Here is a 13,152-nt window from a genome sequence, read left to right on the forward strand (position 1 = left end):
CTTAGCAAAACTAGTTATGTCTTCACTAAAAAATAAAATCTCTTAACTTTTTTGTTTAGAAGCCCTTTAGAAATTTACTCAAAATATTTAAAGAAATTGGAGCTTTTTATTAATTGTGAAACAAAAATCTTTTACTTCCAACATACACTGAGTCACTGCTGAACTACTTTGATTTTTCACCAATAAGAATAGTGGTTAGAAGAAAATTTATTCTGGAAGAGCTAAAATAAAAACTTGGATGGTCTTACCATCATCTGATCACAGAATTTATCATTGAAAGAGTTTGGGAAAAGCCTGGTGACTGAGGTCAGGCGGTTCACAACGTTGAGGGTCAGACTGCGATAGTCCCCCAGCATCATCAGCAATGGCCTCATGTGGGTATGGATTTGATCAACTTCTATGGTAGCTCCTTCCAAGAACTGCAGGAGAGTGCACAATTAAGATACAGGTGGAGAGGGACATGACTTTTGTGCAAGCATTTTTCTTAAAATAGATTCAGCTGACTGGATTTTTCTTCTTTTATTTTGTTCCTTCAGTACAATAGTTCAAACAGCATCTAGTGCTGGAAATTGACACAGTGACGAGATGGATTTGGGAAGCACTCAGGTATTTCTGACACACAGCAGGACATTTCATAAAATAATCAAGTAGGAGATTCTAATTACAGACAGACTGAAAAACTGTTACAGCTATAAATTAAATACACAGCTATGAACAAATTACTTAGCCACTATATTAAGAACTGCCTGTGAATCTGGCTGAAGGCAACAGAGCAAATTTCTGTATTACAATCTGCATGCGTCCTGAGCAACAGAAAAGGTCAAAAGAGCCTGGCTGCAAGCAGCCAGAGAGAATATTTCCTGTCATAACCAAATATCCTGTGGGCATGAGTTTATCCCAGGAGAAAAACAATCAGACAAATCTGATGTATAGGTCAGAACAACCCTTATTTGTTACCTCTCAACCCAACTGTGCTGTTAACAAGCCATAAATGATAAGTTCATTCCCTCTCATGACCACAGTGACATGAAAAGTCACACAACCTCTGGCCAGTCAATGGTACAAACAAATGCAAACCACCAGTATTACTGCAGTTACATTCTCTATTGCATGTCAGCCCATCTACACAGCATTACAAAGAGGCTCTAAGTAATTTCATTAGCTTTTTTCTTTTCATTTAAAAGAATGGAATTAAAATCTTGCTGAATCAGAATTAGGCACAGCTATTGAACAACAAATCATGTCCCTGTTCTTCCAGCCTTTATAGAGGATAATGTAGCATCCACAGGTCAGACAGGGCAGGGTCAGGCAAGGGCACTAATTCTGACCTCAAACAGGACAGCCAGGACTCTTGTTCCTTAAGGTAACCATCACACTGTGATGCAGGTCTAACTCTGCTGTCCAAAACCAACTATGGGATCTCCACCACTTCTTTTAGAAACACAGACAAAACATACAAATTTTACAATAAAGCCAAGCCTGCACATTTGCAAAACAGCTGAAAAGGACTGAAGCTATTTAGAAGACTCATTTACAAAGACCTGTAAAGAGGTCTTTGTAAGGGAAAGAGGGAAAGACTGCAAAGAAAGACTGTAAGATTTACCATGATCCTTATCCAAGAGCTTATAATTCTTAATTGCAACCTGGATAATTCTTTATTACAAAGTCCAAATCCCAAACAAACACATCTGACAATAACTTTTATCACCATTACTAACATAAACTGAAAAGAGCAATATTTCCTGTAGAGAACTTTCCCAAGAAATCTTGTACCAGGGAAGTAAAGCAGAGAGAACAATGACCTCAAAAGGAATGTTGTTTTAATACAGTCACCTTTCTCATGCATGCTTCTCCTGCCTCCTGCAGCTCGTTATTTGTTGAATTCAGTGCCTTGAAAAGTGCAGCAATGATTTTCTCTCTTGACTGAGGCAAGTAATTGCAGGCAGCTAGAGCATCTGCAAATATCAAAGTAAATTTGTTCTCTTTGTTAACTCAATTTCAAAGGAGAGGAGAAAATAAACCCTAATTCTACACTGCTTCTCTTATAGTTTCTTTTTATGTCATCTCACATTGCAGACAGCTAAAGTACTGTATGCATTGCCAAAATCAACAGGCATCATAAAATAGTAAAAGAAAGAGAATTCTATTAACATTCCATAGTTTTCCTAATGCTTTATAACATAATTAATCTTAAAATATTTTGGGTTCCTTTCAGAAAACTGAATTCTAGTCATTAAGAAGGCAGCAATACTTTCCCATTATTCTCTCCATTAAACTGTAACCTCAGGAGAGCAGTCATCAGTCTTCCAGTGCTGAGGTTTTCTGCTGATCTCAGGAAGCAGACTGCCCATTGCTCACAAGGACACTTAACTGCATCAAACCTTGTTTAGGAGGTTTTACTTACTTAAGGCTGCAATTCGAAGAGGTACAAGTGATGGAAGACTTTTGTAGCAAGGTAGTTTCATTAGGGCAGCATCTTCAGCCTCACACAAATTCAGTAACTAGGAAAAAAATAAACAGTCATTTTAATATTGCTACTCACATTTGAAACACCACTATCTCACCCCCACCTTTACAGACAGCTTTTCATCCACAGCAATTTGTTTTTGTCTTAACTCAAAACCAGAGGATCTTCTGCATTGACTGCTGCAGGCAAAGCACACTTCACTTGATGTTTCAAAAGGGAAATTCTTGTGTTTCAGTCAAAGTTTAAAATGCACAAAGAAAAATATGTATTTTTAACAATGAAAGTACTCATGTCATCATACAGAAGCATCTACATTCAAAGATAAGAACATAAAAACAAAGTACCTCTGTGTAGAAAACCTTGTGTTCCACAACATTCAGATCCATTGTAAACAATCTGGGCTGCAGGGTTGTGCAAAATGTATTTCCCTCCATCAGGCCAATCTGGGCGTTTGCAGGTTGGTGCCGCAGCAAATGCTTTTTAGGGGGAACCATGTCCTGGAGTACCTACATGATGGAATTTAGATTACTGAATTAGCAGCTATTGAAATGAGCCCACAGACCCAGCCACTGAGAAGACACCATTAGTCATGGCTCTAGGTTTCTATCCATTTTCTATTGTGGCTCCAGATGTGTCTTGAAAAGAAATTAAGCAAGAGGAAAAGTAATTCTCTGAATTACTTTGATTCACAGTCAGTTCACAAATCAGTGCAGCAGTTGTAATTAATACATATTCTCTGTGAACAGATCTGTGATATTTAATAACTTCACACAACATCATGAACAACAAAGAAATTCATAGAGTGAAGCATTTCAAACAGTCAAGAAACAAGAATATTTTAAGCTCCTAAAACATCAGAAGACCAAAAAAGTTTGTGTAACTTCTTTCCATTCCATCAACTTTCCACTTTCCTCATTAAACAGCTTTAGCAAAGTAAGATACCAATTAGGGAATTTCTCAGCATAATCTGGAATGTTGTCATGGCCCTTAAGACTTACGTGCATTCAATTATCTTTCAAAAGACCAAACAATATCACTTTTAAGGAGTATCCAGCCAAAAGTTATTTCAACCAGCTTTGAAGTTTATAGTCTCTTTCTGGATAAGGAAAGGCATAGCAATAATGCCACATATTTAGAGAATAACAAAACTGAGCATCAAAATCTAGCGCCTATATGGCCTAGCCTATGTCTGATTGGTGGCAGGATGAGCAGACCTGCTCCATAATTTAAGGAAGTAAATCAACCTGAAGACAGTATAAATACTGGCTAAGAGTCAGGCAGAGCCTGTATGAATCTCTGTAGGGCTTTAGCCATTGTGTATGTTTGAACAACAAAAGTTAGCAAATGAAAAACATATGCCATCAAAGCACTATGAACTTAATTCATTAGTGTGCAAAAACATACCAAGAAAGCATTTCTGCAAATCCAAACTGGAAAACAACTTTAAGCTCCAGTTCAGTGAATATTTCTGCTTACCTCTTTATGTGGCTCCATGATGACTGTGACACTTTTGCCAGTGACCTGTGCAAGCACCTGCAGGGAATGCATGGCTTGTTTTCTCACAGTGGAGTTTGGAGAGGTCACTTCTCGAACAAGGTCATGTGTGACATGATGGAAAGACTTTTCCTGTGCTGCAAGGATTTCTTCTGTTTTTTCTTCATCTTTTAAAGGAGTTGCACATCTAATCAAGAGCTGTTCTAATGTGGTCTTTGCCATAGCAACTGCTCCATTGGAAACCTGAGGCATCAGAGATCATTTTTATCAGCTAAGTACAGAACAAAGATCACAAATCTACGCATTACTCATCAACTTAGAATTTGATTTTGATGAATCCTGGGATTTTGATTTCCAACTAAGCTTAGTGATTCTCTGATAAGAGGCAGTGAATCTGTGTTCTTTTGTGATCTACATGTGGCCTGTACATTTCTACTCTGAAAGCAGCAAGTGTAAGCTCAAAAACTTCAGCAAAGTTATGTGGAAAAATCTGACCTCATTCCTAACTTCAGATCTTGGTTTGAGTTAAAATAACTAGAATTCCCTAACTCTTGCAGGTAAAATGCATTCTGAAATTCAGCAAAATCAGGATTACTAAGAGTTCAACCTGCGTGAATTTAAGGCCAGAAATTTTCCCCACACTATTTGATGAAATTCATTCATGACATACCTCTCCAGTTAGGTCCATCATAACAAAGAGAAGTGCCTTCAGGAAAGTCTGCTGGTTCTGGAGGACCCAGATCAGTGGCAGCCGTTCCATAAGAAATTTAATGGACACAACACCTCCTAGTTTAGCATACCAAGCTTGTTCATAGCAGCAAGCACATAAACGTTCCACAATGTATGAAAACAAGGGAAGCTGACAAGCCTGGAAACAAAGAAACTGATCAGTTTCCTTTCCTCAGCTTACTGATAGCCTCCAAAATTTTAGAAGCAAAATGGCATTGGCTGAAACTCAATCATTTCAATACACTTTAAAAAATCTTACCCTTTCCTTTGAACCCAAGATGATGCTTGCAACATCAAATATCACTGCTAGGGCCACCTCTCCTATCTTGCAGAGCTCCTTCTCCTCATATGCCATGCAGATGGCTATGGCATCAATAAGCACCAAGGGATCCATGCCTTTGGACCCATTTTCTTCACTGTGAAACATGGCTGTGCTAGGCTGGCTCCCAACCTGATAGCACTGCAGCAAGAAAGGACCTGGAATTTGTAACAGGGAATGGGGGGGAAGGGGAAATAAAGATAAAACAATGGATATTTCAATATGAATAGTCTTTTAATTAGATTTTACTACTCCTCGGACTAGCTGATGGCAAAACCAGTAAACCCTGTGCCTATTTGCATATAAATGGATTGTAAGGCATCCATCACTCCTAGAAGAAAAAAAGATTACATCTACTTGAATATCTTCTTCTATGCACTAGACTATGCACTGTAAGAAGATTAATTAAAACTGAGGAGCCATAAAAATCCCAGTTACATTAATGTGATAATGAAGAGTGATATGCTCATAATATGCTTTTTACCAAATTACTTGTCATACAGCCCAAACAAAAAGTTTTCTTCTTGGATATAAGACACTGCAATGCTCCAACATTTACTTAGTTCCCCTAAAGGTCCTTCAAAACCACAACTGGAAACAACCTAATTAAAGACCATCTGCAAATAGTACTGTGAGTATTAAGTTACACAAATGCTCTGTAACTGTATAAGCTGTTCCATGCTGCAGTTATTTCATTGCTGTAGCATTTACAGAGCATTATTAGGTGACTGATTGCTTTCTAAAATTTGTTTAATAATTCCCACTGCTCCAAAGAATTAAAATAAAATTCCAGTGTAGTTACCCAGAAGGAAGTGCAATATTGTGATTTTAGTGTGTAAAAGCACTCAGCTGTGCCCAGCTCCCCCAGACTCCCAGAGCCGTGTCCCCTCACTCACTGCACTGTGTGTTCAAGCACGGAGCTGTGCTCTCCAGGACACCCAGAGCTGTGTCCCCTCTTTCACTGCACTGTGAGTAAAAGCAGCGAGCTGTGCTGTGTCCCCTCACTCACCACACTGTGTGTACAAGCACTGAGCTGTGCCCAGCTCCCCTGGACTCCCAGAGCTGTGTCCCACTCACTCACTGCAGTGTGTGTAACAGCACTGAGCTGTGCCCAGCTCTCCCAGAGCTGTGTCCCCCTCACTCACCACACTGTGTGTACAAGCACTGAGCTGTGCCCAGCTCCCCTGGACTCCCAGAGCTGTGTCCCCCTCACTCACTGCAGTGTGTGTAACAGCACTGAGCTGTGCCCAGCTCTCCAGGACACCCAGAGCCATTTCCCTCACTCACTGCAGTGTGTGTAACAGCGCTGAGCTGTGCTCCCCTGGACCCCCAGAGTTGTGTCCCTCACTCACCGCACTGCTGAGCCACGGCCACCATGGTGTAGTGGCGGATGAGGCTGGCCACGAAGGGCAGGGCGCTGGGCCGCAGGTCCTTGATGACGGCCGACATGAAGGCCCCGGTCAGGGCCTGCTCGAAGGTCTTGCGCGCCGGCGTGTCCTGGGCCTTGTAGCGGTGCGAGATGATCACGCTGGGGATGGACTTCTCTGTGAAGCTGGAACACAAGGTTGCGTTCAACAGAACCCTGAACTACAGCACCCCCCAGCTCAAAGTTCATTCAAAGTTTGCTCTCCATATCCAACTCTTTCTCCAACTCCTGTTTTCCCCTCATTTTGATAGAGTTAGACCAGTCCACTCAGCGCGAATTAATTTTGTCAGCCACTGGTCTCCAGCATGATGGATAGCTCAATTTCATCAGGAACATTTAAAGCCAGTGGTTCAGAAGAAGCCACGTATATACAATAATAGGTATACAGGCATCACACTGCAACTCAATTACAGAATGTCATTTTCAATATTTTAACATTTTTCCCTTTTTTAAAATGACATTTGATTTTAATCTTGAATTATTGAAACATTTTTTATCAAATCACTGCCCAACAAAATTTATTCATTGCAAAGCTATATTTATGTCAAGTCTAACAAGCCCAACCTGTGAAAGCTACTATGCTCTTTAGCTACACTTACTACATTGCAAAAGTCAAAGTCAGCCCACACTTCTTGGGCAAAGATGTTAAAGTTGTCTAAAAGCAATACACTCGTGAAATATCAATGACTAAAACTGCAAAATATGTAAGAAAAGCTCTAATAAAAGGCTCCCACACCAAGATAAACAGAGGCTGCGTGTGACTATGCCATAGCTTAGTCACTAAATGAAGCTGAATTTTGTCTTTCACTTTAGTAAAAGCTTAGATGTACATACAAAATGTCACAATCTAAATTAATCTCTAAAATACAATTAAGCACCAGAATATTCCATTTATTTAAATAAATGAAACTAAAATTAATCACATTGATCATATGTAATAGATTATACACAGGATTGTAATTAGGGGAAGAAAATTAAACTGTGAAACATTAACATGTCACTGGCATTAAAAAACATGCTAACAAAACTCCTTTTCACCAGCAGCCAAAAACCCCATGAATAGCATAGACTAATCACTGTCTCTAAGCTAGATTGCTCCAAAGACACCATAAATCTTACATACACATTTACTTTTAAAGAATTGTCATACTTGGGGTGTGCAAGGAGCTGGTACAATGCATGTTTGTTATCATCCAGGCTCATCATGGCCACCAGGAAGCACTTGATGACCTCCCAGGCCTGCCTGCGGTAATAGGGCTCCGTGTTGGCGCTCTTCAGACAGTCCAGGGCTGTCTCAATGGCCTGCAACGGAACAAGAGAACCCACACACTCCTTACTCTTGGCTTTCACCATAAGGTCATTAATCAAGGGAATGGAATCATTAATATATATTAAAAGTAGCTTTCAAAGTAGGCACAGACTGGTGTGCCTGAGTTAGGAAATGCAGAGAGGGTCTGAGAGCATGGCTTGAAAACACCATGGTATTTTCTGAGCTTTTGTACTTGCTAAGTTTCATGGCAGACACATTTACCTCCATGGTCAGAAAGCATTTCAAGCTATGAGTGAAATAAACCTTCACTGTGTCCCTCCCCTTTCCCAAAAAGAAATTTTCCTTGTCTTCCCTTCAGCAATAATTGCTGTGTCAAATCCCTTTATACTGTATGTATACAATGCATTTATACCCATACATAAATGGTACCTTTCCATGCATGATGAAACGTCCCTGTAAGCAACTTCTGAACACCACTTATTTAATGGAAATAGTACTCTTCCTTTGCAAGATTTAATACATTTGAGAATAATTCAAATCAATCTTTTAAGACATGAAGATGATTAAAAAAGGGGAATACATCTCTTTGAGAAATTTTTATTTTGTGCTTATGTATATGGAGATAATACATAAAAGCACAACTGCCTAATTTCTATCCTTTTCCCACAAAAGACAGGAAGATAAATGTGATGGGCATTAAGTAAAAAAAAAATGCAAAAATTGTAAAAATTGTTCTGGAATGCATGAAAAAAGAAATTATCAATTGCAAGTTAAATCTAACCATCCATGCTTAATAAGTTTATGCAGAAAAAGCCCCTGCTACAAAGTGGGCATTTTCCTTCCTTGGTATTTCCACTTACTTAACTTATCATCCCAAGTTTTTATCACAGCATCTCAATGAAAAGAAAAATAAGTTCTGGACAGACCACAAAAGTCTACCAGGGCACTAAAAGAAAACAATGATTTCTTGTTTTCAATTTATTCCACCTTTTTTTTCTTTGTACTTTGACATTTCCTTTTCATAGATACAAAGTCTTCAGCAGATAACACTTTCTTGGTCAACACTGAGCAGCTGCAGATTGCTCCATATCAACGTTAGATGCTCAAATCTTTTGGAAAATTAAGTTTGAATTAAACCTGGCAGGACAGGTAAATGTCAGCAACTACAATATTTATATGTAGTCAATTCATCGGCTTCAGTACAGTGGAGAAATCAGTAATCTGCATTTTAAGAATCACTTTTCCAAGCTATTTTTAAGCCTGTTGGCTGGATGGAGCCAGAGAGCCAGCTGCCTGTGAAGAAAATTGCTTACTACATTCAGATGGTATCTACTTATGAAAGTCTAATTGAAAGGTAAGTATTAAAACTCTACAGACCAAATTATCTCAGAATCCAGCTTCACTCTCAGATATTAGATTGCTGTAATTAGTGAGAACTAAGCACTTGTGATACACCGTGACTGCCAGATGAAAGCCAGTACAGTACAAAGTGCTTCTAGAGACAGCAAACAAAACCAAATCTCTGGAGTCACGAGAATAATCACCACTGAAGAATTTCTACAGTAAATTTTTGATACATTTCAAAAAGAAAATAGGGACTTTTGGATAAGACTCCTGCTCCTAACCTAAGCAATATACCAGAAGTTCCAACCTTACCCATTCTATGAAAACATTTATTTGGGCCAGTTTAGCCCATACTGCAATCACTTTGTAAGAGCAGTACAGCATGCCTATATCTGTTATTTTGGGGGTGAAATCTTAGTTTATAGAAGAAATCTAGAAAGAACTTCCAGACAGATATTTTTAAAGGCAGTTTCTCAGCACTGAAAGTAACTTAAGCCCTTACCTTTTCCATTGGGAGCTGAATGGATGCTTTACAGTCTGAAAATTCAATTGTAATACTGGGTCCTTGGATTTCTGTGACCACATATTGTAGTTTCTGTGATTCCTTCAACATCTTCCTGTTACTTCCACCAAATTTCCCAAGCACACGATAAGCCACGTGGGAGATGCTGTCAGCAGGATTGCGCAGGGTTCTCCACAAAGCCTGGGGGTTTAAGGTACATGGGTAGGCCAGGTAAAAAAAAAAAAATCTGACTCCAACATTTTTCATGTTGTAACTTAAAAGGTCAAGGAAAACACTTTATTCTTGTATTTGGGAAATTGACCCTGCATAAGTCTCTTATCAAGGTTGAATATCAGCAGTCTCAGTTCACAACAGCCCAAGTGCTTTGTAACAAGGTTGTCCTAAATGCAGTTTTAGATTAGACTACAGTCATCAACTACAAAATCTTTACCATCTTGGACTGTGGTTTCATGTTTATGATGAATATTAAACAACTTTGGTAATTAAAAAAGCAGGCCAATTAAGGCTAAACTGAGTTAAGCTCAGAATTTTGAAATAGTTATGAAATATAGAAGCAAAAGAAGTGTAATCATTTAACAAAGTATAAAGGAGCAACAATTCATTCCCTTCTAAATTTTCATAGTTTTCAGCTTAACAGCACAACACCAAGTATCCTTCTACACTCACATCAGACTGGTACAGGATTCAAGGCAGATTTTTCAAGTTTTTGTAACCAAAGCTCCACACAAATTTCTGATGGTATTCAGCAGATCAGTGACCTCTTGTGGTCTAACAGGAAACAACACATTTACCTGCATGAGCTCAGCTCGAACTGGCTGAATGTGATCATACAGAAAGTCAGGCTGCAAGTTATCCACACACAGTTCCAGAGTTCTTAAGCCCTGGCTGACCAGGGTCTGGGATCCATTGAGGGCTGACACCAAGGGGTCCATGAGCATTGGCAGATAGGGCAGCAGCGAGCTCAGACGGACGGGCACAGTGAGGCACAGCTCCACAAACAAGTCTTTCATGTGCTGCTTGTGAAGGCCACTTTGCAACATATTGAGTCCTGAAAGTTATGGATAAGTTATATACTCAGAGGAAAAAGTCCACAGTTTGCTGTTTAAAATTGCTATTTCCTCAATTCAGGAGAATGTGATGTTTTTAGACACTGTAGAGCTTACAGCTTTGTAAATAATGAATTTACAAAATATTAATACCATTCATTATTCTAACTTACATCTAAGGATGTCAAGCAGTGAATGCTTTTTTATGTACACACATATAGAAGAAAAAGCATCTATGCATATTTTATAGTTTAATACTAGACTCAACAAGGCAGCATTTGAATACAGCAGATAGAAAAGGAAAAAATATAATTTGACTCAAACCTCAGCCTTGTAACAATAAAAAATAAACCCACACAGAACTTTTTTAAGAAAAATATTTCAAATCCTGAAAAAAACATTCAGTGAGTTCAAGAGCATTAATTGCCCCATACAGACTAAGCATACTCCCCAAGTGATTTTTCTCCCCATAAAGATTTCACATATTCCATAAATCTACTGGCATGAGTTTTACATAATGATTTATTGATAACATATATATTTGCTAACTACATAAAAAACTATCCCTAAAGCTGCAGATCTGAATCAGTCTACAGTCCTGCAACAACTCTGATTCACATATCCTTAGGTTTAAGCAGCTCTCCACATTTTCTTGCTGACCCTCAGTATTTCTGGAACACAGTTCTTGCAAGCATAAATGCTCAATTAATCAAACTGATTGTTATTTCCATTTCTTTTTGCAGTCTGGCACTACTTGAATTTCTATTTGAATTCACTATCTTGAATTTCTATCACGCCCTTGCAGGTGCACACACATGCCCTCAACTGCAGAACAGCCAGAGCTTCACTGCCATGTTCTCCCCACAAAACCAGTGGTGGCCTGGCAGCATTGCTTCACCTACTCACTCATCCCCAGGATGTTTTATGCCAACAAAGTTACCCATTGAAAAAAACCCCAAACAAGTAAAAGAAACAAACAAGAAAACCCCAACAGCCCCACAATTAAAAGAAGAAAAACAAGCAGCATAAATTGTGAAGCAGCCAAAACTATGGAGCCTGAAGCAGCTGATAGTAAATGAAAATAAGCACATTCAAGGTATTTAAATCAATCACTAAACTCAAAATCAGAAGCTACTTGTGAGGGGTAGGGCTTTAGTTTTGAGGGGTTTTCAACTACATAGCATAACTTTATTACTACTATTCACATAAAAAATCAGAAGCTGGGGCAGGGAAAGAAGGTGTTGTTCTACCTTGCAGTAAGTTTGGTAACAGCGGCAAGAATTCTTGGTATAACAGATCATGACTGCCTCCTCCAATAGATCTGAACAGTGCTCTGAGCAGCAGGAAATAGTTATAGGGCTCTTTGGCAGTCTGTGCAAGTTCCATAGAGCTGTTCACAATCTTGTGCAAATGTGGCTATAAAGAAAATAAAGCTTGAAGATTAATAAAGTACCAATTTTGTCATCATCAGACTGTACAAGAGTTTAGCATGAGATTCTGCAAATCTGACACAACAAGAAAATATTTCCTCTCAAGTACCTGGGAATGGGGAGCAGAAATGAGAGGTGTCAGAATGAGAAAAGAGGACACTCAACAATATTAATTTGCCCCTGATCTAATTTCACCATTAGTTGTTAATGCTGAAATTTAATTTTGAAAACAAACTCTCTCAAGTAAAACAGGCTATGGAACTGGTGGCCTTTCTAGAGCAGAGGACATGAACACCTTACAAGATTTATTAAAAATAGTTGATGAATACCAGTAATCTCATGGACTAGAGACAAACAGCAACGTGTCTGGATATTATTAACATCTAAAAAGCTTTCTACATTGCTATGCAAATGCTGCAAACAGCCTTCATCATTCAATTAAATTGTCTGCCCAAGGCCCCTACCATTCATCCTACAGAAACAAAAAAAAGTAACAGAAGCATGAAACTGTGAAGGTAGTAAATTACACTCTTTAAACTTCATCACATCTTATAAAATCCAAATGACCTTGATTGTGATGACAAATTGCATGATTTAAAGCAAGATTATATGAATATTGCTTTATATTACTGTTAGTTTTCAAAGATTCTGGGAAATTGGTAATCCCCACTCTTTTCTACAGTTACCTGTATCAGAAATTTTGTTTGGTACAAAGTACAAGGAAAAAAAACAAAGAGAAAGTATGAGAGAACAATCAGTGTTCATTAAATTCTTAATGTCTTTTCTAGATACATGCAGCTGCTGCTTTTATGAGGGAAGTGCACTCTTGCTACAAGCTCAGCATTTCTAAATTCACTGAATAATGAGATGATCTCATCAACATAAATAGATTCTTGGAATACATAATATGTTGTCAGTAGAAAGAATAGCATTCCTCAAGCCCAGGCTTCTAAAGAGCATAGAAAAATCTAACTCAAGAGGTATATGTCACTGAATATGACATGAGTGAACAAGATTCACCAACACACAAAAAACTGATTTCAATCCAAGAAAAATTCTTAAGTTAATACAGAAACAAAGGGAGAAAATATGCAAGAATTTATG

General features: G+C 38.5%; 1 protein-coding gene across 3 annotated transcripts in view; it reads right to left on the bottom strand.

Moving 5' to 3' along the window:
- Positions 1-13,152, bottom strand: part of TRRAP (transformation/transcription domain associated protein) — a 75,436-nt gene that overhangs the window by 50,050 nt on the left and 12,234 nt on the right. For 2 of the 3 annotated variants that reach the window (XM_058035197.1, XM_058035196.1), the window contains exons 20-31: positions 11,869-12,034; positions 10,364-10,620; positions 9,552-9,752; positions 7,559-7,737; positions 6,362-6,561; positions 4,950-5,167; positions 4,632-4,829; positions 3,944-4,204; positions 2,812-2,973; positions 2,405-2,501; positions 1,834-1,955; positions 249-419 (exon numbers count right to left, since the gene is read on the bottom strand). In XM_058035197.1, coding sequence (XP_057891180.1) covers positions 249-419; positions 1,834-1,955; positions 2,405-2,501; positions 2,812-2,973; positions 3,944-4,204; positions 4,632-4,829; positions 4,950-5,167; positions 6,362-6,561; positions 7,559-7,737; positions 9,552-9,752; positions 10,364-10,620; positions 11,869-12,034 — 2,232 coding nt within the window. The remainder of the gene's footprint in view (positions 1-248; positions 420-1,833; positions 1,956-2,404; positions 2,502-2,811; positions 2,974-3,943; positions 4,205-4,631; positions 4,830-4,949; positions 5,168-6,361; positions 6,562-7,558; positions 7,738-9,551; positions 9,753-10,363; positions 10,621-11,868; positions 12,035-13,152) is intronic. The other variant, XM_058035198.1, reaches the window with a different exon arrangement.

This window comes from Melospiza georgiana, chromosome 16, assembly GCF_028018845.1.
Source record: "Melospiza georgiana isolate bMelGeo1 chromosome 16, bMelGeo1.pri, whole genome shotgun sequence".
NCBI classification, from domain to species: domain Eukaryota; kingdom Metazoa; phylum Chordata; class Aves; order Passeriformes; family Passerellidae; genus Melospiza; species Melospiza georgiana.